The 26,526-nt window shown below is 42.8% G+C and overlaps 2 protein-coding genes and 1 long non-coding RNA gene across 6 annotated transcripts; all 3 read left to right on the top strand.

The window, feature by feature from the left end:
* The first annotated feature begins 4,437 nt into the window (after window positions 1–4,437).
* On the top strand, window positions 4,438–11,181 carry LOC113010630 (complement factor H-related protein 2-like). Of its 3 annotated transcripts, none has more exons than XM_026149801.2 (10): window positions 4,438–4,622; window positions 4,882–4,958; window positions 5,060–5,248; window positions 5,760–5,936; window positions 6,026–6,205; window positions 6,948–7,010; window positions 7,091–7,132; window positions 10,032–10,193; window positions 10,804–10,832; window positions 10,940–11,181. In XM_026149801.2, the coding sequence occupies exons 2-10, from the start codon at window positions 4,901–4,903 to the stop codon at window positions 10,982–10,984; spliced, it is 945 nt and encodes a 314-aa protein (XP_026005586.2). In that variant the 5' UTR covers window positions 4,438–4,622; window positions 4,882–4,900; the 3' UTR covers window positions 10,985–11,181. The 3 variants fall into 3 exon arrangements, with proteins under 3 accessions (XP_026005586.2, XP_080148689.1, XP_080148688.1); XM_080292563.1 differs by having other exon boundaries at window positions 4,476–4,699; XM_080292562.1 differs by having other exon boundaries at window positions 4,478–4,687.
* A 2,976-nt stretch (window positions 11,182–14,157) lies between these two features.
* Window positions 14,158–17,673, top strand: LOC113010821 (complement factor H-like). The gene is made up of 8 exons (XM_026150043.2): window positions 14,158–14,317; window positions 14,399–14,590; window positions 15,237–15,425; window positions 15,937–15,978; window positions 16,099–16,260; window positions 16,349–16,519; window positions 17,261–17,286; window positions 17,465–17,673. Exons 1-8 carry the CDS (start codon window positions 14,263–14,265, stop codon window positions 17,477–17,479), a joined length of 852 nt encoding a protein of 283 aa, XP_026005828.2. The 5' UTR covers window positions 14,158–14,262; the 3' UTR covers window positions 17,480–17,673.
* Window positions 17,674–18,176: 503 nt separating this feature from the next.
* On the top strand, window positions 18,177–20,292 carry LOC145421782 (uncharacterized). 2 transcript variants are annotated; one of them, XR_013903148.1, is made up of 3 exons: window positions 18,177–18,262; window positions 19,969–20,073; window positions 20,154–20,292. It is a non-coding gene; the product is annotated as an uncharacterized LOC145421782 (long non-coding RNA). The 2 variants fall into 2 exon arrangements; XR_013903147.1 differs by lacking the exon at window positions 18,177–18,262 and adding an exon at window positions 18,944–19,079.
* Window positions 20,293–26,526: the final 6,234 nt, after the last annotated feature.

Here is a 26,526-nt window from a genome sequence, read left to right as displayed (position 1 = left end):
TATTTGATTTGATATCTCAGTAGTTTAATGTTAGTTTCATTTCTCCATGTCACCTGAAATACATTGTGTGGTTAATGAGGCTGAACACAGATGCAGCTGAGCCCTAAAATATCTCTCCAGTTTTACTGTGTGGCTCCAGCACTGTTACATAATGTCTTGTGAAATGTAGCTACTATAAACAATTCTAACACATTTTACTGTTGCAGTTAATAATCTGCTCGTGGTTTGATGACTTCATAATCAAAATACGAACTAAAACAAATCCACGAGTATCAGAACAAGTGATCTGTGACGGCCGTGATTGGCTTCCTAAGGATTAGGAATAACCTCATTGGGACTGGAGGATGTTTAAACTGGATAGAGTGCATGCTTGCTCATGTTCCATCGTATATAATCTCCAGACGCTTTATTAGGAACACCTTAGTACTTCAAGGTTTGACCCCCTTTTTGCCTGCAGATCTGCCTTAATTCTTCATGGTATAGATTCAGTGAGGTGCCGGAAACCATGTTGACATGACAGCGTCGCAAAGTTGCTGCAGATTTATCAGATGCACATTCATGATGTGATTTTCACATTCTCCTACATGCCTTCCAGGACCGAGGAGCCGACAGAGGAGCTTTATTAACATGTGAAGAGCCCGACATTTCTGACAGGGCTTAAACAAAGAGCTCAAAGGAAGAGTCGGTATTGGACTCCACCAGGTGGGCAGAAACACAGCAGCACATGAGAAAACAGTGACACAAGTGCTGGTTTCATTTTATTTTACATTAACATTTTAACATAAAAATAAACACGTAATTCACAAAAATCCTGTTAAACCCACTCAAACTCCTCCATAAATGAACTCAAAACCCCATCTCAGGTGGGACAAACACAGGTTCATTGATTTATTTTTTTTGTGACCTGAGTTGTCGCCTCTTTAGGCTCTGCCTGTTAATCGTGGTCCCCTGACAGTAAAGCACTTTCGTTCCCACGGCCCTCGGCCTTTCAGACTTCACATGCAATTCAATTTCAAATGCAATGTTTCTATCAGATCAATAAACATCAGCAAACACACGAACAGTTTGTGTGCAGTTTGTAGCACAGTGTTGCAAGCTAAAGGTCCAGCTGCTGTTTTCACGGGGAGAGAAAAGAAAGGGCGCGGACTTCACTCAGAGATGGAGAAAGATGACAAAGACAGGAAAGAAAGAAGAAATGTTTATATTTAAAGATAAGGACTGATCAGTGGTGTTGGAAATTTAAAGCTTACATGTAAGTCCTCGTTTTTTTAAATTGGATATCGGGTTTGTGCATGTGACAATATGCTTTTGTTCATGTTGTGAAACCTGCTGCAAAACAAACTGAAGTAGACTCGCTGTGGTTTGCTGCACTGTGATGGGTTTAAAGTAAAGTACAGTGTGTGACCGGTGCACAGTGGCTAAGGTTTCATGAAGTTAAACTGATGATGCTGAGATGCAATCACTGAATTCCACCTTCATACCAACTTTATAGTGTCTAATATAAAGACAGCATAAACTGAGTATTGTATAGAGAATGGAAATTAGCCAGAACAACTCACGAGACATCTGCTGACACCTTGTGTCAGCTGATCACAGCCTGTACACTAAGAAAATCTACTGGAGCTCTCAATAGAATTATTGTGTGCTGTGATTCTTTTGCCCACACTGAGCCATTAAGAACGATTTTAGCATTCCCCCACGTGCTCAATCCCACTTCAGCCCCTGACTGTGCTCATCTTTTGCTTAGATGCAGAGTCATCCTCTACATCGTAGCCAACAGAAAACAGATTTCTTTTCTCTGCTCATGTTCTGCTTCACTGATTCAAACTGAGAATATTTACTAGTATTAAAATTTAGACTAAAATAAAGTTTGTATTTCCATTTCCTAATATTATTTTATTATTACATTAATAAAAAAACAAGGTTCAGTTAGCTTTGCATAGAAGCAGCTGGTAGAAATGTGTTTCAAAGAGCTACTTTTACTCTGAGTACATTTCAGTACTTTTTCACTTTCACTTGAGTAAAGAAGTGGAATCAGTACTTCAACTTTTACTGGAGTATTTTTAAACACTAGTATCTGTACTTCTACTTAAATACAGAATCTCTGTACTTTTTCAACGTCTGGCTAGCTGCAATTCATTTACAGCAAATCCCACTAAGTGTGGGCCTGTCTACCCCAGTATTTCTCCTCCAGCTGTATTGGTGGATGAAACCTACATAGAGGATGCTTCCTAGGTGAATGAGAACCAACGGGGACTTTATCAGCAGCGGTCAGAGTACCCAGTGCCCACACTGTGAGCGATTGAAGAGCTGCTCCAAAGGTTTCTGTCTGACTGTGGTAACACAACATCAAATACGAGGCATCTGGAGTCAATCTGCATTGACCACTTTGTTAAACTTCCTTCAAGGCCGTCTTACAAGTTAGAATATTTAACTTTGACCTTTGCCATTCAGTAAACTTCCCTTTCTTCTTTTTGAGCCATGGATTTAAGATTAGTATTATTATCCTACTGAAAGTCTGATTTTTCTCACATAACTATCCAGAGGGAAAAATCCAATGTTTTCTTATATGTTCATTGGCAAACAATTGTTTTGCTGTGCACAGGAGTAGAGTGGCTCCTCCACCTTTTTGGAGGGTTGGTGATTTGATTCTTCAGTCTGAAGTGTTCTTGAGCAAGACACTGAACATCTTATTTTCCTGCTATTCGACTTTGAACATGTGTGATAGTTAGTAAGCGCCTACAAGGCAGAGAATAGAGTGCTGGCTGAAGGAGTGGCTGCAACTAGAAGGAAAAGGATTATTGAGTCCGTTTATTCCACCCTAGTGTTCGTTTTGGACAGCAAAGGCTGGAACACTTGGAACACTTCCCATCCCAGTTAAATTTGTCTCTTTGTGACTGGAAATGCATGCAATTTGGCACTGAGATGCAGATTTTCCAGCAGATCCTTGGATCAAATTGAAGTGTCTGGACTATTCTTTCCATCAAACTCTACTCGCAATTTATTTTCTTTTTTTCACAGTGAATGATTTTTATTTATTGATTTTACAAAAGTGACAATTAAATATGAACTGGTGATTCTAAATTGGCAAGATGTGAACATCTGAGCGTGTTGGCCCCTCTGTGGCCTTGTGACTGGCTGGTGACCTGTGCGGGGTGCACCCTGCCTCTCGCCCTGCGACAGTTGCGATAGGCTCCGGCCTGTCAGCGACCCTGAATCGGATGCACAGAAGAAAATGGATGGATGCATGCAAAATGTTGTTTTTGAGTGTCAGCTGTTTCCGCTGGATACAAATATATTTTTCACACATTGTCGATGCTTCTGTGCAACTGGTGTTGTTTTGTTCTCAGCGTCTGTCTGCAGCTTTGAACCCGTTTCAGGAACTTAAAAGTAATGTTCAAATCATAGCAGAGCTTTTTCCATGAAATAAATAAATAAAGGAGTATCCCAAAAAAGCAGCTCAGAGAGTGAAGTTGTGCTCTTTCATTTCTTCTCGTTTTGAAACACCATGTATGCCATTTTCCAGCCCTGAAATTAGAAAGTTACAGATTCATTAGAATCAAAAGTAGTAACAGAAATGTTGCCTGAAGATGTTCCCTGGATCATCAACAGGGAGAAAAAGGGCGATGCGAGAATACAGTTGCATTTAAAAACACTCAAATCAACCAAGAGCATGACATTATGATACATTTATTTTCCTGCCTTTCTTTGAGAATGTACCATCCTAAAATCTCCTCATTAAAATGTAAAGGTGGTAAAGTGCTTTCATTCAGCCATTGTTTTCTATACAAATCCTATCATTGCATCTGCAGGGTCAGCTAACATCAAGTGGCTGATGCTGAGCCTCAGTTTTTGTACTAATGTGTGCAGTTACAGGTCAAGCTCTAGCATTGCTATGCTTGTCCTGAGCTAAGTATTACAGCATTGCACATATATAATATTTAACTGATTAATTTGATGACATCAGTTGAATTTGTTGGAGCAGAAGCAGCGAATAAGGTCAAAGCAGGACAACCTTTACATATGTCATGTGACACAAAATGATGTCAACATATTCGCTGTTAAAAATATTTGCTCTTTTATGGGATGTTTTATGTTTTCTTTGCCATTTGAAATTATAGCCAGAAATCCAATTTTCCCACCAGCACTTTAATGCAGAGCCCATGAAGATCCAGGAGATGGTGATCACACACAAACTATAGGATCGCATTACAGTCATCAGTAATAATCTAACCCTAAATCATTATTCCTCCTTATTTTATAACATGTTTTCACTTTTTTTCCTTTCACCTGTGTTACTCCAGCCTGACCTTTGGCTTGGCTGTGTTTGGTATTTCAAAACAACAAAACCGTGACCTCTGATCACGGCAGTCCGGGAAATCATTTTGAAATGCGCACTCTAAACAAACTGTTGTGAGAGCTGTTCCAAACAAGGCTGAATCCTGGACGATATATAGAGTAACCCAGCCCACCACACACACACACATACAAACACAGACACGCTGGCATTACAGTTATAAAACCAAAAGTCAACATTAAATTAGAAATTAGAAGCTCAAACTAAAGGTGCACAGAGAGTCTGCAACTATAATTGTACAGAAGCAAGTATTTTTGCAATGCTGGTCAGTACATTCCTCCTCGTACAGTTTTCCTGTGCGTCTGAAATCAATTTGAAGGAAGAAAAAATGTAACTCTACAGGTTTGACTTTTCCCTCCAGTTTACTGGATTTTAGATGCTTGCTCCATTTGGGCATGTGGGCAGAGTTACGGCATGATGCCACAGGCATGGTTAGATTTTGGGGGAATTTCCTTAAATAATTATTAACCACCTCTGATTTTATCTCGTCTCTGTGCTCTCATGTTTGTTGCGTTACTCTGCAGTATTTGAGCTCCTGACAGGATGTGTGCGCGCTATCTTGGATTTGTGCTTCTGATTTGGTTTGCAGGAGTGACGCATGGTAAGAATATTAAATTCACTTCCTGCTATTTTCATACTTAAAAACACACTTTTAAAAAGTGCATTTTCCTCTAGTTGCTTACTTGTTCATCACTTTTTCAGCACAAAATGAAAATGTCTGCAGGGCTCCTGTGCTGGATGAGGGTTATTATGTCCCTGAAAAAGAGACTTACTTTCTTAAAGAAGAGCTCACTTACGCTTGTGATTCTGGACGGAAACCGGTGGTGGAGGGTTGGTGGGCGACAAGCAGATGTGAAGATGGGAATTGGGTTCATAAACCACAGTGTATAGGTAAGTGTTCAGTAATATCTCAACAAATTTGTTTCAGTTAGACGCTACAAATCTGCAGGAGTGCGAACTTTATTCAATACCATCGGTTAGCTGTTCATTAAAAGAACAATGTGGAGTGATGCTGTTGTATGAAAGAAGTAATGCATTCAGTTTGAAGCCATAAAAAATTATCCTTATTTGTTATTTGTTTTATTAAATTGTACTCTAATATGTAGTATAATATTTAAAAGTACACAGTAATGTAATGCATACCAAACCCAGCAATTACTTGACAGCTTAGTGTGAGTCTGACGGGTGATATTACTTTCTTCTGTTTACAGAACAGGGTCCTAAATCAGAACAATCGAGGAGCGTGTCAGGATACATTTCACTGCGTGTTGTAGTCGTATAACTATGCATGTGACAAATAAAGAATCTTGAATCAATTAGAGGACAAGAATAATATGAAAACAAGTAAAATACAGTTTAAAGAAAGTCATCAAATGAGTTTGTTGTTTTTTATCTTCTTCAGATCAAAATGCCTGCCTCCCCCCAACAATATCTCATGGGAAATATGATAAAGCAGAAGACGGTTGGTACAAAGAACAGGACTCTATTTTGGTACAATGTGACGATGGATATGAATGCAAAGGCAACAGTAGTCCCAGCTGTAGAAGTGGAACCTGGAGCCCTTTGCCTGTCTGTGAGAGTAAGTCTGCCAGATCCCACACAAACAAATCACTTTCTCACCACCTTCGTCAGTCGGCTGGTAATGAAAGTTTTATTTGTTCCTCACAGGAAGGAGGGATTCATGCAGTGAGCCTCCAAAAATCTCTCATGCAGTCATAATTCATCAATACAAGGAAGTGTTTTCTGAAGGTTCAGAAGTGCAGTATGAATGTGAAGAAGGTTATACTCGAAAGGGCAACAATATCATCATTTGTGAACGTGGACAATGGACTGCAGGGCCAACATGCAGTAAGTGTGTAAAAAATACCCTTTAATTTTATTTTTTCTCACCTTTCTAAAACCTAAAACAATGTTACAAAAGTTTATAAGGAACCAGTTTCTGTATACGTTCATCAGAAGAGATTCATGCACAGCATGTGTAGAAACTGAATTATTGGCTTTTGAAATTGCAGTTGCACTTTGGGACAGCTTTTTGTTTACTTTTTCCTGGTGCAGGTTGATCCAATGTTGCAAGATGACAAATGACCTGCAAGAATATTTATTTCTGCTTATGACAATAAAAATGAACCCTGCAATCCAAAACAAACAAACAAAACAAAAGCTGCATAATAAATACAACAAGGTCTCACTAAATTGAAAGTGGAAAAAATAAAAATCCATATAATTATCTAAATGCAGTCCAGGTCTGAGAGACATTAAACTTTACTTTGGCAACAGTCTGTCAGCATCATAACAGGGAAGATTTACCTTTTTTTGGGTCTTTTTTCTTCTTTACATGGGCTGCTTAGTTTTTATAGGATGACAACCACACCTTTTATCAGCAGTAACTGAGATGATGTAGGACTTTTGTCTTGTTTGAAAATTTGTATAAAATTTGAGAATAAATCTGATAGGATTGCCACTGTTACTTGAATTGTGCTCTGAATTCATTTGCAAGTCAGCAGGTAAACAACAGTTTATGTGACAGAGCACGTTAGCATTAAAGCTGCTTTTAAGCTGAATAGTCTCAATAATATCTTCGGTTCTGCAGACGAATCATCAGCAGATCAGGGACCCCCTGCATCAGACACAGACGTCCAGCCTGAGGGGGGAGGTACATTTTTAATCTTTTGTCCGTGCACCTCATCTCTGTGTTTGTGTATACTTTAAATCTAAAGCATGTTTTTCATTTAGACAGAAGAGAAAGTGGAGCTGGCAGTGGTAAACAACCGGAGGGTAAGTGAAGCATATTAATTAGTGGATCCAGTCATCTCATCTCTCAGATTATTGCAGCATTTTTGTATACAGATATTTATTTTTGACTCTCATTTTTGATTTAGAAACAAGAATTGCAAGACATGCATTAAAAAAGAAAACGGAAACTAGTAAATTTCAAATGCTTTGCAGATTATTTGGCTTCAATTTTCACCCCAACCCTTATCACAGATCTGAGGAAGCTCTAAATTATCATGTCATTACTCTCCATCTGTCTGTGAAGGTTCTCAGTCGTCCAGGTCATCGTAGTCAAAGGAGCTTGCAAAGAAAAGCGTCTGGACTTCTTTAAGTTACTTGAAGACGTTTCACCTCTCATCCGAGAAGCTTCTTCAGTTCTAAGGTCAAATGGTGGAGAGTCCCAGATATAAACCTAGTGGGAGTATCCCCCCACAGAGGGACAAAAGGACCCCCTGATGATCCTCTAATCACATGAGCCAAGGTGTGAAACTGGGTGTGGGTCCCAATCAGCCAGAGTTTCGGGTGAGTTCATTGTGAAACCTGGCCCCACCTTATCATGCGAATTCCTGAGATCAGATGGCCCAGGATGTGAGTGGGTGTTAAGGCGTCTGGGAAGGGATCTCAAAACTGGATTATAGATGGCAGAGAGTTGGTGTTGTAAACCCCGCCTCTGTTCAAAGATGGTCGCTCACAGTGGACATAGATGGCTTCTTTCACTCCTCTTTCAAACCATCTGTCCTCTCTGTCCAAAATGTGAACATTGGCATCCTCGAAAGAGTGTCCTTTATCCTTAAGATGCAGATGGACTGCTGAGTCTTGTCCTGTGGAGGTGGCTCTTCTGTGTTGTGCCATGCGCTTGTGAAGTGGCTGTTTGGTCTCTCCAATATAGAGGTCTGGGCATTCCTCGCTGCACTGTACAGCATACACCACATTGTTAAGTCTGTGTTTTGGAGTTTTGTCTTTTGGGTGAACCAGTTTTTGTCTGAGCGTGTTGCTGGGTCTGAAATGCACTGGGATGTCGTGCTTGGAGAAAACTCTCCTGAGTTTCTCTGATACACCGGCTACATAGGGGATGACAATGTTGTTGCGTCTGTCCTTCTTATCCTCCCTCGCTGGTGTCTGGTCTTCTTTTCTGTGCATCTTTGCTGACTTTAAGAACGCCCAATTAGGATAACCGCATGTTTTAAGTGCTTCCTTTACATGTGTGTGTTCCTTCTTTTTCCCTTCAGGCTTAGAGGGAACATGTTCTGCCCGGTGGTGTAGGGTCCTAATTACTCCAAGTTTGTGTTCCAGAGGGTGATGGGAGTCGAACAGGAGGTACTGGTCCGTGTGTGTGGGCTTCCGGTAAACTTCGATGTTGAGGTTGCCGTTCTCTTCAATGTGCACAGCGCAGTCCAGGAAACGCAAACAGTCGTCCTTTGTGTCTTCCCTGGTGAACTTGATGTTCTTATCCACAGCGTTAATGTGCGCAGTGAAGGATTCCACTTCTTGTGTCTTGATTTTGACCCAGGTGTCGTCTACATATCTGTACCAGTGGCTGGGTACTCTTCCTTTGAAAGAGCCAAGAGCCTTCCTTTCCACTTCCTGCATGTAAAGGTTGGCTACAATAGGTGACACGGGGGAGCCCATGGCACAGCCATGTTTTTGTCTGTAAAAGCCTCGTTGTATTTGAAATATGTAGTGGTGAGGCAGAGGTCTAACAGTGTGCAGATCTGATCGGGTGTGAAGTTGGTCCTGTCCTCCAAGGAGCTGTCTTCTTGTAGTCGTTTTCTGATAGTCTCCACAGCCTCCGTGGTGGGTATGCAAGTGAAGAGAGAGACTACATCAAAGGACACCATGGTTTCATCTGGGTCCAGGGTAAGTTTCTGGACTTTGTCGGTGAAGTCGGTGGAGTTCTTGATGTGGTGTGGGGTGTTCCCCACGAGAGGTGCAAGGATGGTAGCAAGGTGTTTTGCAATGCTGTAAGTGGCTGAGTTTATGCTACTGACTATGGGTCTGAGTGGGACAGCTTCCTTGTGGATTTTAGGAAGTCCGTAAATGCAGGGTATGGCATCCCCTGGGTAAAGGCGGTGATATGTAAGGCGGTCAATGATTCTTGAAGGCAAGCTATAACTTTCTTTTTGTAGCTGCTTGTGGGGTCTCGCTTTAAGGCTTCGTAGGTATTGTTGTCACTGAGGAGAGTAGTGATCTTTGTATGGTAATCTGTAGTGTTTAGGACCACGGTGCATCTTCCCTTATCAGCTGTTAAAACAGTGATGTTGTGGTCTTTGCTCACGCCCTTCTTTTCCTGTATTGTGAGGGTGGACGGAGGGACTTTGGCACTGGAGAGGGTGGCGGAGACTTTCATCCTGATTTGCTCTGCTTCTGTCTGTGATAATTTATTAATCCGTATGGCGGTTTCTGTGGCTGTGATGAGGTCCACTATGGGCAACTGTTGCGGGGAAATGGAAAAATTGAGTCCTTTGGCTAATACTCTCTTTTCAGGTTCAGTGAGATTCCAGTCTGAAAAGTTCTTAACCCATTTCTCCTGACTGTCTTCAGGTGTGTTTTCTTCCCTGAGTTGTGTAGGTTCAGAATGAGGGGTGTGTGTTTTTGAAAGCAAGGTGTGAAATTTCCTGCAGTTGAAGGGTGTTTCTCCCAAAATGTACGGCAATATGTCTGTGAAGGTTCTCAGTCATCCAGGTCATCGTAGTCAAAGGGGGTCCTTTTGTCCCTCTTTGGGGGGAAACTCCCACTGGGTTTAAATCTGGGACTCTTCGCCATTTGACCTTAGAACTGAAGAAGCTTCTTGGATGAGAGGAGGTGAAACGTCTTCAAGCAACTTAAATAATTCCAGACGCTTTTCTTTGCAAGCTCCTTAGACTCTTCTTATGTTTCTTTTTACTTGTTGTTGTTTTTGCAGGAGCGTTCTGTTTGGTGGATCCTGCTAGATATGCTGGTTATGGTTTTGCAGTAGCTCAACCTGCTTACATGCGGGAAGGAGAAGAAAAATATTTTTCTTGTACTGGAAGAGACAGACATATTTATGTTCAGTGTGCTAACAGAAGAATATATTTGGGCAGATGTAAGTATTTATCTCTTTACATTTTAACTCTTTCAGTTTCTATTTTCCTTTAGCAGCAAACATGTATGAAAATTTCTTCTCTGGGACCTGATACACAAACGAGAGGAATAGTGAAAGAAAAATAAAAAAAATAAACATTTCCCACACAGGAACACACTGAAAGAGCATTGCTGATTTGTTAAAAGCTGCAGCTGATGTTTGTGTATAGGAATGACACATTCACATCATGTTGTTGTATGTAGAGTTGTCCCCAGCTTCCAACAGCCAAACTCATCTACCTGCCTTCGTCCCAGCACATCACACAAAGCAGGAGATTCACTCTTTATCACAGGAACAAAGTGATTTAGTGTGCAGCATCCACACTTGTTCCAGTTGCCCCCAAATCACCACAAAACAGTTTGTTATGGTTACAAAACACACAATGAAGTAACTTCAACAAATGTTAATATGGAATAAAAGTAAAACATGAGGAATAAAAGCAGTCTGGCTCTTTAAGAACAGAGAGGATTTTCCTCTGTAGGTTTATCTTTGAATGCAGTGAATCAGTCTTCACTGATAAAGTTTACTCGATATGAGCTTCTAACTGACAAACTATCTGCTTCTTGTTTAGGCTGTGATGGATATGAATTTCGATATGATGTAAGTGTTGTTCTTTGATTTATTTTCAAACAAATATAGTTTCTTTGAAATAAATGTGCTTGATGTTTTTCACTCAGCTGTTGTTTGTTTGTTTGTGTTTTAATCAGCCTGATTGCAGAAGAATGACCCTACTGACAACACAACCTTTCTGAAACACTTCAACCAGAACCTGCAGAGCAACAATGAAACATGTTTCTTTTCTTTGTCCAGTTTTGGGGCTGATTGTTCTTTAAACACCAAACTGTCCATAAATGATTTGAACTTTTCATGCACTCAGTACATGATGTGTACACTGAATCCATAAAGTGTCGATGGCTGGCTGAGGTCTGAATAAAATGTTTCGTCATCAGAGACGTCTTTGTATTGCTTTGTCTGCTAACTGTGTAGAACAGTTCTTTTACTATGCACACCAAAATATTATTTAATGAATAACAATAACGGAAACACTATAGTAAGCAGACAGGAACAAGTTTATTGATTTGTTTTACTTCATGATGGTGTTGGCTTTGGTTAGTGACCGAGAGAATGAGATTGTGGATACAAGCTGCAGAAAACAGCTTCGTCTGAAGGTTGGCTGAACTCATTTTTACAGATGAGGTGATGATGAGTTGATGCACCACAGTATCACAGAGAAACGTGTCATACACACACTGATCCACTGTTACACAGTTAACAGTTGTCACAGGTTGACATTTTCAAACAGTCTGTGACGGCACAAAAACCCTCATTTGGTGTCCTGGTCCAAGAAACACACAAAAAACAGGGGCAGAAGATTTAAAGAACTGACCATCAGACACAGAGAAAGTTCTTATATCCAACCCAACATTTGAGCCAAGCCCAAAGATTCTTGTGCTTCACAATATCAAAAGCAGAAAGCAGCTAATGTCCAAAAGAATGAGGGCTGTGATATCTCCTGAATCTAATGTGAGTCACAAATAATTGATCACCCTCAACAAATCTTTTTCAGGAAAAGCTCTGAAGTCTGACTGAAATAGTTGCTGTATCTCATTTGAGAAGAAGTCATAACAAAATCACTTTTCCCAACACTTTTGACATTAATTTACAATTTGTAATTTATGTTAACAGGACAATGATTTCTTAGACTCAGCATAAAGGTTGAATTTTATTAGAGTAAACCCTGGATTACTGTATTGTTTAAAAAAAGCAGGAACAGTGGTTTGACAAAGTATTTTTGGTTTTTTGTAATATTCAACAAACAAACCTGAATAAATACAAAATCCAGTTTGTAAATGACGATTTCATTTATTAAGGGATATAAAGCTATTCAAATCAATCTGCCCCTGTGTGAAAGAGTAATTGCTCCTCTTGTTAAACCATGAAACAGTAATTAACCACATTTTAACCACAAAAGGTGAATTCAGTTTCAAGAAGCCACAGCCTACTTACCTGATTACTACCAGGTCGAGAAATCACTGAAATAGAACCTGGCTGACAAGAAACATGTCATGTCCTGATCTGATGAAACAGCTGAGAAACAGATGTCAGTGAATTTGTTTCTCAGCTGTTTCTTCTAGAAAAGGTTTGTCTAGAAATTGAGAAACGGGTGAACCTTCACAGGAAAGATTTACTCCAATTTGGTGGTTATTGGTGTCTGGGGCTGGGCGCTCAGGTATGTACCGGCCAGGCCTCTTCTGGCCTGTGGGGGCCCTCAGGCCTCTGGGCCTGTGCCTCAGTTCACTCTGGCAGAGCCTGCGGGCACGCCACTGCAGCCCCCTCTGACTTCTACTCCGTGGCTGCTGGGTGACCCCTCGTCTGGGGCTCTCCTCAGCTCTTCGCAGGAGGGTGGCACGGATGCCCCTCCAGTGGTCCTCCTTGGGCTCTCGCACTCTGGGACCTCTGGATGTATGGGGCCTGGATCTCCTCCATACCTGCTTCAAGCCCTGGGGGACGGGTCTATGTCTCCCCACACCCTCTAGCAGATCATTACATGGAGAAACCTTTTGAATAGAAGTGTGCTGATCCACACAGGTGTTCACAGACACAAACTACACCTTTCTTGGCTGCTACCTCAAAGCACATTGTGCGCTGTCAGTCCTGTGTGCTGCACTACTCTTATTTACTGTTAGCTAGATTAATGCAATAGTGCTGTGTTTATTATGTTGTTCTCTTTTTTCTTTCTTTTTCTCTCAACAGGTGATCCGGGAGATTTTTTTTTCTTTTTAAGTGTCCTTTCTCACTGTCCCCGTTCCCCTCTGTTTTTATGTTCCTTGCAGGAAGTCACACGAGAACCCAGAACAACATCTTAAGAACTTCAGGTCTCACTTCTCAGTTGAGTTCAGATTCATGATTCAACAATTAGGAACAACTGGGAACAACAGCAACTCAACCACAAAGTGGTAGACCACGTAAAAACACAGAAAGGGCCGGCAAATGCTGAGGCACACAGTCAGCAGAGGTCACCAACTTTCTGTAGAGTTTATCGTTACAGACCTCCAACCTTCATGACGGCTTTAGATCAGCTCAAGAACAGCACGTAGAGGTTTCATGGAACAGGCTTCTTATTCGAACAGGACTGCGCACCAGTGCAGAAAGCAAGGTCCATAAAGACATAGATGAGCAACTTTGACCTTCACAGTCATGACCTCAATCTGACAGAACACCTTTGGGATGTATTAGAGCAGAGAATATGAGTCCAGTCTTACACCTCCATTCACCACGATGCTAGCCTAGCAATTTAATGATGCTCGCTTAAAATAAAATGGTGGAGTAATGTGACTGTATTTACCTCACCAAGGTTCAACTGCATCACTTTGACTTCTTGCATTAATCCTCACATTAGAGTCATGTACACCGTGAATATATCACCCACATATCGTTGCTTCTTACTACACAGATATGTTTCTTACAGTCATTTCAAGTAGTGTGTAAACTTTGATGGAAACCATAAAAATGTTAGCAATGTTAGATATACCTTTAGAAGCAGCTGAATGAATTGCACAATCAGGTCAAACATACAGCCTCTGATCCATCGAGTCCGGGAAGTGACTTTGAAATTTGGACAGTAAATAGTTTCATTGATTTGATGTTTCAAAGTAAATGATTCTGGTTGGCTTCAGGGAAAATGCTCAGAACTGCTCCAAACATACGAACCAATGTGTAATGAATAAAATCAATGAAAAATAGATGTTGCTGAGATTTTTCCCATATTTCTTTTATTCATGTTTAAAAACAACTTCAATAAAAAAAATGTGACCACATATTTGAGTAAACGTTTGTGGGAAAACAGTATTTTTTTCCACGTTCTTTCTCAAAAGTTGTTTTGGATGTGTACGAACTTTTTTCCATCCCACAAAATGGGAAGGGCCAAGGTGATTGCACAAACTTTCGGGTGACAGTTGTGATAAGTAGCTGGTTCTCATGTGGATTACCTTTAACTGCTGGTGCTGCTTTGTTGTTGGACGATTTAAAAATGTGCATCAAATATTTTGCATTTGCTCTTCTTTGGTTTCCTGGAGTGCTGCACGGTGAGAACAACAAGTAACTTCACAGAAAAACATTTACCCTGGTTGATAATGTTTTGCACTTACTTCAGTGTTGTGTTTCAGCACAGAGCACCACACAGGCCTGTGATGCTCCCACACTGGACGGTGGCTTCTTTGCCCCAAAGCAAGAGACTTACTCTCAGGGCACCAAGCTGAGCTACACCTGCAACGAAGGACGTACGCTAGCAATGAAGGGTTGGTGGGCAACCAGCACATGTCACAATGGAAAATGGTCTCATCAGCCACAGTGTATAGGTAAGTCCTGCCAATAGCTCTTCTTTCTTTGCTCACCCACTTAAAGAAATCTGGTCACCTTCTTTCCAAGATCCTTAAACTGCTAATCTTAAAAGTAGAGAGGGTGTCTGTCTCCTCAATCTAAACTGGGAGCAGGTTCCACAAAAGAAGGGCCTGATAGATGAAAGTGCTGCCTCCCATTCTACTTTTAGAAACTTTAACTCTTTATTTAAGACCTTTTATGTCAGAGGAGGAGTGTCAAATTTAATTCTGCATTTTAAAGGAGCCAATAAAGGGAAGATGATACAGGAGACGTATGATGATAGTACTCTTGCTATAGCAATTTGGATTAACTGCAAAGTATCTGTAAGTATCCGGTTGGACACCACAGTCTGCACACTATGATGAAAACTATTGGTCAACCAAATTAATACTGGTCAACACAGAACAAATTTGAGACCAATGCTGTTAATAAAGGCATTTTATGTAATTTGTTTACAGTAGCAGGTCCTCACTTTTCTTTGATCCATAACTCAACTCACAGGAGTTTTTATGATTAGTGTTTAAGGACTGTAGGTTTTGTGGGTTTGATCCTGTGAATAAGCTACAAACAAACGGCCCTGCTCTGGGATTAATAACGTTTTTGAGTCTAAATCTAATTTTACAGAAAGCATGAATGCGTGCAGCGTGCCTCCTAAAATCCCCCATGCAGTCATCGTTCATCAGGACTACCAGGAAGTGTTTGCTGCAGGTTCAGAAGTGCAGTATGAGTGTGAGGATGGATACACTGCAGAGGGAGCACACAACACAAAATCTGTTTGTACACAAGGAAGCTGGACACAAGGCCCGACCTGCAGTAAGCTGACTGTTTACTGAGATCTGCATTTATGTATTTACTTTTTATGAATTGGCAATAATCCACAGTAAGTTTAAAAACAACTGATCACATGACACTTGTATCAGTGCACAAATGAATGAGAATGTTTAGTGAATGATCAGGTGGTCAGAAATATAATAAATAAAAAATAATAAGTAGTCTGCAATCAATCGAAGTTTACAGTCTACAAATGATGCACGTTTAAACAGGAAGTGGACTGTCAGTGTCTGTTTACAGTCTTTTCTGCTGTTCATAGTGAAATTTAATAAAATACAAAAATACAAAAAAAACAGATATTTAATACATATTACAGTGACTTTATCCTTTTATTTCTGGGTGTTTTTGAGCAGTAAAAGTTCTTGGATGCATATGTAGTGTGTGTAGAACCTTGTTAACATAAAAATGACTGACAAACTTTATATAATAATAGTAGAGAAAATGTTCAAATTGGCCTAATCTCAAAGCAAAATAACTGTTTTGTATCTTTCAGGATCTTCAAATGAGGGAGACACACGTCTTCGTTATACAACAAGTAAATAAGTACATTATTTTCTCCTTGAATTTATTCATGCTGACCAATCAGAATGTTAAGTGCATTACCTCAGCGACAGTTTGGTATGTTTTCAGAAATATTCCTGCGTTTTCATTTCAGTTCAAAGTTGCGGAAACTTCCCTGTTATTGAAAATGCTGTTGCTCAGCAAACTTCACGATACTATTTGATATACCGATGCCAACGTTTGTACAGATTAGTGGGTCCAGAAAGAGTGAAGTGTATCAGCAGTGGCATGTGGTCAGACTTACCTGAGTGCAGAGGTATAAACACATCAATGATAATCATTTTTAAGGATCTCTTAAAGCGTTGGGGAGAAATTTTAATTTAATGGTTGTTTCTTGTGTCCAGCTAACTTCTGTGCTGTCAACACCAATGACAATCCTGAATACAAATCTGTGGGAACTGTGCACCTAGAAAATGGTGAGGAAGAGAGAGTGGAGTGTGTGAAACCACACAGCTGGTCGTTAGAACAGTATTCTAAGGTTCGATGCATCAATGGAAGAGTGGAGGCAACTAACTGTAAGTATTACTGTAAACTCTATGTTTGAACGTGTCAGTCAGAAAAGTTTTCAGTGCTGTGTTGCCTACATGTTACCACGTTTTTATTACCTATAAGAAAGTTTTTTTTTAACAAATAATAAAACTGAACATGAATCATTTTAATAACAACTACTTTTAAAAGATCTGAGCACTTAATGTCTCTCAGTGTCGTCAAATTCAAGCAAGCTTTTACAACTTTAAACTCCTTTAAACACACAGAAAAAACTACAGCAACTCTGCTGATTCACTGATTCCTTGTAGCACGTGCTGCAGCCCTGACAGCTTCCCTTTCTCTGCACTAATGCCTGTGATGATTTAAATCTGAAGTTATCCTTGCCTTTTCCACTTGGCAATTTCTAGTGGAATCACAATAGATCTTATAGACCTGATGAATATGTATTTCTTTAAAACATGCAAAAAAGCTTTAAACAGAGTTTACTGTGTGATCACCTTTAATGAGGCTGATAAATATGTTGTTTACTTTGTGCCTCGTGTAAACACAGGTGACTATTTAGTAAACAACCATATCCACTTCTATAGAAACTTCTGCCTCATGCAGTGATTTAAACAGTATCCCAGTAAAGTCGATTAAACAAATTATCAAACCTGATAAAAAAAACTGCCAGCAGCTTGTAGACATGTAGAAAACTGAACACACCTCATCTGCAAATGTTAAGTAACTGAAGTGTTCACACTGAGCTTCTGCATCACTGTTTACAGGTTGTGACAGGGCAGAGCATGCAGTGGTGAGTGTTCCTCTTTAAAAGAAATGCTGTTATTGCTCTGATTTAACGATGTTTCAATTGAAGAATGACATCTTGACTTTTATACTTAGTTTTCACACTTTCGTTATTTTCTCCTTTGTTTTTACATTTTAAAATTATATTTGTCATTTATTCATAAAACATCTGTTCTTCTAACCAGGGATTGTGTGACTAAACCTGTAGCTGAGGATTAGCTCACCACTTTGGAGCTTTTACAGGAGGAACCTGACTTATGATCGCATCGTCACAGCCTGTGTTAGCTTTTCATTTTCATCTTCAAAAATTTAAGAGAAAATGGTTTGTGTGCTCTTATTTGAGACACAAACACCACCAAACTGAATAAAGTCTCAGATTTTACCATCAAAACTGCTCCTGCTTTGTGTGTGTGTTTTATTTGTTTAGTATCTGAAGAGCACTGATTTAAACCTAGCTGTTGTCAGGTTTATATAATGGATTGTCATTTATGCTTAGAAATATTTACTCATATATGCTTAGAGTTTTATAATTAGTTGTAGATTGATAGAGGTTTAATCCGTAGTAGTCTGTGGAGACTGTGTGCCTCCCAGAGCACTCTGGCATGCACACACAACTTAAGGTCAGGAGAGAAGTTATATCTGCTCTTACTGATTTATGGTATAGGACAGACCTTCCCAAAGTGTGGGGCCCGCCCCCTAGGGGCAATGGCGTGTCCAGCGGGGTGGCCTGGGGGGACACAGGCCACCCCCCCAACCAGACTGGCCACCCCAGGTGCCACCCCAAAGGTAAAACAATAAAATTCAATCAAATGTACGATTATGTTTTCACGGTGAAGCTCAGATATCCGAGTGTAAGTGAATGCAGCATCGGCTTCTGCGCTATGTGCATCACGTTAGCAAAGGTAGGAGAGCCAAGCACGAAAGACGTCACTGCAGGAAACAATTTTTCGGTGAAAGAAAATGAGGACAGAATAAATGTCCCGGTAAGTAATATCAAGTTTGTTGAGTTTAGTAAACTTCGGTGAAATTAGAATCCCAAGGAGAAAATAACACTTAAATGTCACGGTTTGCGGGGCAAGCCGTGTGGATTTGTAGTAAGGACCCAAAAGGCGGCAGCTCTGGTGCAGGTGAGTGTTTATTTACAGCAGTGGGTACAAACAGCAACGGGGTGTGAACATGAAACCGAAACCTAAACTGGGTAAACTAACAACACAAACCAGGAATGACGGTGCAGGGAGGTCCGGGGAAATACATACGGGGAGACGCAGGGAGACCGAGGGGAAACAACACAGACGAACCAGCAATTACTATGACAGAAGACACAACTTAAATACACTCAGAGAACACAGGGGGATTACATACAGGTGGGAACACAGCTGGGAGTAATTAACATGACGAGACTAGGGAGGCAAACTGAAAACACTCACATAAGACACAGACCTTCACAATAAAACAGGAACTTACACATGAAAGGACACAAACTAAGAAACGCGGACTAGATACAGGAACACACGGGCAGAACAGAGTAAACACTAACCAGAGGAAGAACAGAACCAAAATCGCGAAGAGAAAACACAAAACGCTGGGTCAAAAGGACCCAGGATCATGACAGTACCCCCCCCCCCCCCCCCCCCTCAAAGGCTGGCTCCAGACAGCCCAACAAGAAACAAAACAGCCAGAAAAAATAGAAAACAACCCGACCAGGGCGGGCGGCGGGGGCCCAGGAAGGAGGGCTCGAAGCAAAACAAAACCGGAGCACCAGGGCCCTGTTTCAGGAAGCCGGTTTAGTGGAAAAACTGAGTAAGTATACCCTGAGTTAACGAAAACTCCGGGTTTTCGGTTTCACAAAGCGATTTCAGATGAAGCCTCAGTGAGTCACTATGACGACACACTCCGTGAAGCTAACCTGCCCCCTAGCAGGTTTACTTCAACTAACCCTGACTGTCTCCGCCCCTTTGTTGGAAACCTGACTGTAGGAAGTGTCGGACATGGCGTGCTCCTTCCTTGAAGAGCCAGTAGATCGTGAAGCCCAAATACTCCGCAGAGCTCTCCGCCGGGAGAGAGTGATCAGAGCGCGTTTGGACATTTTATCATTTCCTGATGATTTTCTGTGTGAACGTTTCTCAGCACAATCTATAAGTTATTTGGATAACATCCTCAGGCCTAATATTACGCATGTGACACATCGCGGACATCCTCTCAGTTCTGTACATATTATTTGTATCGCACTTCGGTTTTTTGCAAACGGGAGCCTTCTGTATAATATTGGTGACGCTGAGCACGTTTCCAAGGCTACGGTCTGTCGGGCAGTCAGGAATGTTACAGTTGCACTGAAACGTCTCCTGCACTCGTTTGTGGTGTTCCCCGGTCACAGACCCACAAGATTTATCAAAGAGGGATGCCACAAAATTGCAGGTATCAGGATGACCAAAACTTAATTTATGATGTGGTGATACTTGAACTACTACTTAAATTTTACATTTATTTTCACGGTTCCCAGGCGTGATTGGCTGTATAGATGGCACTCACATTCCAATCATTGCTCCTTCAGTAAATGAAGGAGACTATGTGAACAGGAAGTCTTTCCACAGCATTAATGTACAGGTACATAGTTCCCTGTAGCATTTCAAACTAACAAATTATTTCATTATAGTAATGGATGCTAATTTGTGTTCTCTGCACTGTGAAGATCATATGTGATGCTGCCAACATTATCACAAATGTGGAAGCCAAGTGGCCAGGCTCTGTCCATGACTCACAAATATTCCGTGAATGTACACAAAATTTGGACATGGTGAGTTGAAAATACTGTAAAATATATAAAGACCAATTGCTTCAGGGACATTTGAACTGAAGTGTATCCTTCTGTCTCAGGAGAGTTCACTGGCTACTTGCTTGGTGATAGGGGGTATCCATGTTTACCCTATTTGCTTACCCCTTACCCTGACCCTGAACCGGGCCCACAGCAGCGATATAATCTGGCTAATTGCAGGACAAGAGCCAGAGTTGAAATGACTATCGGAATGCTTAAGGCCCGGTTCCAGTGCCTGCAAAGACTCAGGGTCACCCCAGAAAGGGCATGTGACATTATTGTGGCATGTGTGATTCTTCACAACATTGCCACAATTAGAGGAGAACACTGTCCTTCTGAACCAAACAGCAGTGATCCAAACCATGAACATCCTGACCCTCCCACGGACATACAAGATGGAAGCGCAGTCAGATACACCATATGTCACAATCATTTCTTTTGACCCATCACCTCAACATGTTGAAAGAAGAATAAACAGATTTTTTGTTCAACTGGCTTTATTGGTCGCCTGTATTTCCTGTACACAAAGTATTAAAAGATGTAAACCTCATAAAGTGTCTCTGTTGCTTCCACCTCTGTAACAGCTGTCAATGTTTCTTCATTATTTTCCTGTAGTAAAGAAATAAACAACATTGCTGTTCTACTGTAAACTCATATAATCTGTGGAGTATTACTCACAACTGCATGTTGGTCTGGCTCAACAGGAGGCTGCACCAGATGCAGTACACCACCACCATCAACTGATAGAATATGAGGTTTATACAGGTCACTTATAACTTACAAGGGACCAAATGGCAATTAACAAACATACCAATCACCTTACACTTCATTGTCATTATGCTCTCAAAGACAACCAAGACTGAGGGAAGGCAAAATCAGTAGGAAAATAACTTCACTACAAAATAATCCATTATGGTAAAGAGTTTATCAAATGAATGTGTCGCACTGCAAAGGTGACTGTGAAGAAAGGATGTATGCACATCATGTATTATTTTGGATTTACCCCCTATGTAGGCACTTGTGTCTTGTGGGGTTATTGACTCAGAGGATGTCCCCGTAGAGATGCCTTCGGCCACAGGGCGCCCACTGTTTTGGCTGAGGGCCAACTGCTCAGCCTCTGTGAGTGGTGGTGGTGGAGGACCCCCACCTGTTTTTCGGGCCTCCGCTTTTTTTCTGTTGGCTATAACGGGCCACATTTGAGCATACAGAGTAAGCAAATATGTACTTGTAATGTGCTCAGATAATTTCAATAAGTGCTTACAGAAAGAAAATTAATGTAGCCTCTAACTGCAATCGATTTACATCGGACAAACAGACCAAGCACTATGGCTCATAATACAATTACACCTCACCTGTTTGGACTATATTTTTATATTTCATTTTTACTTGCTGCCAGGAACGTTTGGGGCCTGTTGGGTTGCACCTGCGCTCACATCACATCACAAAATAAAATGTATAAAATAACAAATAAAATAACATATGATAAAATAACGTGTTAAATGGGTGGAAATCCCTAGATCAATGTTTATATTAACACTCACGCATTGACTCTGTCGGCTATGTTTTGCCATGCATGCTCACTTTCTTTTGCAGCTGTGGCTGTGTTACTTTTTTTCCGCGGAATTTGTATGTTATCAGCATATGCTGCCATCAGAATTTCGGCCTCAAGCGCTGTAAAATACATTGACTGCGCCTTCTTTCCCTCCGTCTCCATGGTGACTCGCTTACTCTGTGCTCCGCTTATCAGGGCTTTATGTATCCTCGTGCGCGCGCTTCACTTGGGGTTAAAGCAACTCCGCGTTGATTGAACTAATTGTTATCAGCCTTTCTGAAACCGAATATTCCGAGTTGGACAGTTCGGGGTTACTCAACCCTGCGTATCGTTTTTCACTCTGAGTTTTCTAAACCGGCTTCCTGAAACAGGGCCCAGAAGGCCAAAAGACAAAAACAAAAAACGAGCCCAAAACCAAAAGAAACGAAGCACACCAGAACACAGGAAAAAACAGAGTCCAAAACAGAAGAGTTCAGGGGGCCGACAGCACAGGAGTCCAAAACAGTTCAGGGGGCCGGCCAGGGGGCTGACAGCACAGGAGTCCAAACAGTTCAGGGGGCCGACCGTGCGGACGGCAACGGCGGCGACGTGGACACAGTTCGGGGGGCCGGCCGTGCGGAAGGCAACGGCGGCCACTCAGGCGATGGCGGTCTGGGGGCCGGCCGTGCGGAAGGCAACGGCGGCCACTCAGGCGATGGCGGTCCGGGGGCCGGCCGTGCGGAAGGCAACGGCGGCCACTCAGGCGATGGCGGTCTGGGGGCCGGCCGTGCGGAAGGCAACGGCGGCCACTCAGGCGATGGCGGTCCGGGGGCCGGCCGTGCGGAAGGCAACGGCGGCCACTCAGGCGATGGTGATCCGGACCAGGCGAGGATGAAGACTCGGATGAGGCTGGACCAGGCGAGGATGAAGACTCGGATGAAGCTGGACCAGGCGAGGATGAAGGCTCTGAGGCTGGACCAGACGAGGCTGAAGGCTCTGAGGCTGGACCAGACGAGGCTGATGATGATGCTGCAGCCGGCGAGGATGATGATGATGCTGCAGCCGGCGAGGATGATGATGAAGCTGCAGCAGGTGGCTGGACGGGCTCCTCGGGCCCTCCAGCTGAGACAGGTGGCTGAACGGGCTCCTCGGGCCCCCCAGCGGAGACTGGAGACAACGGCCGGAGCGGTCCCTCAGACCCTCCAGCGGAAACAGGAAACAAAGGCCGGAGTGGTCCCTCGGACCCTCCAGCAGAGACACGGGACGAAGGCCGGAGCGGTCCCTCGGACCCTCCAGCGGAGACACGAGACGAAGGCTGGACGGGCCCCTTGGACCCTCCAGCAGAAGCCATCACAAAGCCAGCAGGCATGGAGTCCTCTGGCAGACATGAAGGCAATGGGTGCTGTGCTGAGCACTGGCCCTGCTCAGACAGCACTGACACGGAGTTGTTCTCTGAGGGCTGCTTAATCTTCAGGGGTCCAGAATCAGCTGGGGACTGAGACCTAGCCTCTGGGGAAGCCCTGGAGTGCAGAACGGTGCCTGAAGCAGCTAAAGCGCGAGAAACTCCCTGACTGGACCTTAAATCTTCTCCCTGCATGGAGTGAATGAGTGGAACCGGTACTGCTGGAGCCAGAGCTACGGGTAGCGGGGGCACTGGAGCTACTGGGGCCTGCGCTACAGGCGGCACTGGAGACTGAACTGAGGGGGGCACTGGAGACTGAACTGAGGGGGGCACTGGAGACTGAGCTGAAGGGGCCACAGGAGACTGAGCTGAAGGAGGCACAGGAGACTGAGCTGAAGGAGGCACAGGAGACTGAGCTGAAGGAGGCACAGGAGACTGAGCTGAGAGGAGCACTGGCTGCGGGGGAGCTAACTGAGCTGAGAGTGGCTGTGGGGGAGCTAACCGAGCTGAGAGTGGCTGCGGGGGAGCTAACCGAGCTGAGAGTGGCTGCGGGGGAGCTAACCGAGCTGCCGGTAGCTGCACAGGCGATAAGCAGCTCGCGTTGACATCCGCCACACAAAACGCAGCCCCTGAATGAACAGTCATGCAGTCTGAAAATGAAAAAGAGTCCTCACTCACCACAGCCGGCGATTTAGAAGCCCGAACATCCGGCTGTGGGGTGGCGCGCTTGCGGCGCGATCGGCGTTTCCTCCCCGCAGACGGCTCCGACGGGCCGGGCAAGATCACATCCGGCGAGTCGGGCAGCGAGGCAGGAGTGGCTGAGAGAAGGTGAGGTGTGTGCCGGAGAAAAGCCTGTATGGTCGGAGGAAGTGAATTCAGTAGCCATGGCAGGCCGGAAAAGAGACGTTGTAGCCGACCTTCCACGGCGCGGCGAAGCTCGTACGGAGGATTCTCCAGCCACAGCCCGAGGAGGATCTCCACATTGTAGCCGATGTCATCCTGGAGCTCCTCGGACGGATTGACTGCCGCTGGGTCCATGGTGGCTGGTTCGTTCTGTCACGGTTTGCGGGGCAAGCCGTGTGGATTTGTAGTAAGGACCCAAAAGGCGGCAGCTCTGGTGCAGGTGAGTGTTTATTTACAGCAGTGGGTACAAACAGCAACGGGGTGTGAACATGAAACCGAAACCTAAACTGGGTAAACTAACAACACAAACCAGGAATGACGGTGCAGGGAGGTCCGGGGAAATACATACAGGGAGACCGAGGGGAAACAACACAGACGAACCAGCAACTACTATGACAGAAGACACAACTTAAATACACTCAGAGAACACAGGGAGATTACATACAGGTGGGAACACAGCTGGGAGTAATTAACATGACGAGACTAGGGAGGCAAACTGAAAACACTCACATAAGACACAGACCTTCACAATAAAACAGGAACTTACACATGAAAGGACACAAACTAAGAAACGCGGACTAGATACAGGAACACACGGGCAGAACAGAGTAAACACTAACCAGAGGAAGAACAGAACCAAAATCGCGAAGAGAAAACACAAAACGCTGGGTCAAAAGGACCCAGGATCATGACAGTAAAGAATTATTGCAGCCGTGGAATATTTCAGACAGTAGGCTACTGAGGACAGCTAACATAAGAGTTATGAGTTATAAGATATAATCTAAGTCGTAACATTGCTGTATGGAGCTGCAGATTTGGTTGCAGGTTAACATAGCTGGACTGGCCATCGGGCATACTGGGCATATGCCCGGTGACTTATTTTTTATTATTTTTGTAACGGCATGAACAATGAGAGGTGGTGGGCTGGCCAGATGCAGGTCGATGTGTAAAAATAACTCAGTGGTTTGGTGGTGGCTATGGCGGGGCTTCCACAGAGGCCAGCAGGTGGATGAGGGAAGGGGAGGCAGGAGGAGAGCCCCGAGGCAGCCGCCAGTCCGAGTGTCAGGTGAACTGAACTTCAGGGAAGAAGTTATGACCTGCAGTCTATCTGGGTCAGATATAAACCAAGTTTAGGTGGAGTTTATTTTCGTTGTGCTGACTTTTTACCGTCAGTTGCAATAACTCGTACTGCGTTCTAGCCAGCTTGATGGAGTTTTTATACAGCTGGGTGGGTGCTATGATGTTACTGATAGTGAACTTTATTTTATTCATAAGGTTAGTAGAGTTGCCAACGGCTCCTTAAAAAAATGGGATGGTCCCTCATTCAGAGAAAATATTACACGTTTCGTATTGAGCTGAGAAGAGATGCAGTTTGTCCAGGACTTTAGCTAGAATGGAAAAAGACACAAAGCTGGAGTTATTCTGTGTGTTTACGCTACACAGCTGCCTCTTCTTCTCTCATCCTCTCACCCCTCCCTCTCCTGTTGCTACTTCAATCATGAAACTGATCAATGAGCAGCTGATCGGCTTTTCTCTCTTGTTTGTTTATCGCCCACTTTGCGCCAGAAAGAGGAAACCAGCGGATGTGGCGCTAAACAACAGCAGCACGTTTAAGCTTGATCATCTGTTGTCAGAATTTATTTAATATTAATTTCTAGTATCAGCTGATGTTTGCTGGAGCCACAGCTGTAAAACTGCTGGTCATGATGTCGGTTTGTATATGTGGTGAGAGGGAAACATGAAGATGAAACCAGGAGATGTCCTTACTGAACCATCAGAGCTGAACAGGTGATGGAGAAACAGATTTACCTTTTAGGTGACATGAATGAGTTGAAGGGAAGTTATAAACTGTTTCTGAGAGACAAATAACACCAGGATCCTTTTTCTACGTAGCTGACAGCTGGTAACTGTGCAGGGGCGGGTCTAGGAAGTTTTTGCCAGGGGGCCAGGTAGGGCATTAACAGGGAAAGGGGGCACAAAGAAATACTTTTCTTTCTTATTCTCATTTAAAATATCTAGCTTTTATTAAATAATTATCTAAATCTTACAACCAAAGTTTTTATCTGACGTAAAATGTATAGAAATCATACATATACCAACAAGACGGTGTACATCACTGTCACAACAGCATTTGTTTTCATTCAAAGTCTTTATGGCTTTAATACCTGGTGGGCCGGTCTGTAGTCAAAATGCCAGATTTTCTGTCCCAGTCCAGCCCTGCAGGTTATACTGGCAGTGTCACCATGCCAGCTGACTGTATTTCATCATCAGCCAGTGTTGTTCTTGATCAATATTACCAAAGTTGACCATAAGGCAGCATAGAAAGTATTTACTTGCTTTCAGGTTTTATTCAAATGTTAGTCTTTTCAGTTGTTTCCCCACTTTTTTCCTGTTTCAAAATCAAACACCAGTTTGTGAGAAGATTATCTTCTTTTCTTAATAGGCAGATAAAGTTTTGCATTGGAACTGGCTAATTTGTCAATTGTTTGTTACAAATGTTCGTATTTTAATATTCAAAAATGTTTTTGCCCAAAACATATGTGCACTACATGTCAGTAAAAATACTATGCAAATATTGCTGTCCTTGAATGCTGAGTAA

The sequence above is a fragment of the Astatotilapia calliptera genome, chromosome 18 (genome assembly GCF_964374335.1).
Source record: "Astatotilapia calliptera chromosome 18, fAstCal68.1, whole genome shotgun sequence".
Lineage (NCBI taxonomy): Eukaryota > Metazoa > Chordata > Actinopteri > Cichliformes > Cichlidae > Astatotilapia > Astatotilapia calliptera.
Note: the sequence above shows the minus strand (reverse complement) of the source record. Positions and strands in the feature narration are given on the sequence as shown.

Coding starts and splice junctions, on each gene's coding strand:
- LOC113010630 (XM_026149801.2), top strand. CDS start 4,901: ATGTGTGCGCGCTATCTTGGATTTGTGCTTCTGATTTGGTTTGCAGGA. Junction 5,249..5,759: donor TCATAAACCACAGTGTATAG/GTAAGTGTTCAG, acceptor TATCTTCTTCAG/ATCAAAATGCCTGCCTCCCC. Junction 10,194..10,803: donor AAGAATATATTTGGGCAGAT/GTAAGTATTTAT, acceptor CTTCTTGTTTAG/GCTGTGATGGATATGAATTT.
- LOC113010821 (XM_026150043.2), top strand. CDS start 14,263: ATGTGCATCAAATATTTTGCATTTGCTCTTCTTTGGTTTCCTGGAGTG. Junction 16,261..16,348: donor AGACTTACCTGAGTGCAGAG/GTATAAACACAT, acceptor TCTTGTGTCCAG/CTAACTTCTGTGCTGTCAAC. Junction 16,520..17,260: donor AAGAGTGGAGGCAACTAACT/GTAAGTATTACT, acceptor CACTGTTTACAG/GTTGTGACAGGGCAGAGCAT.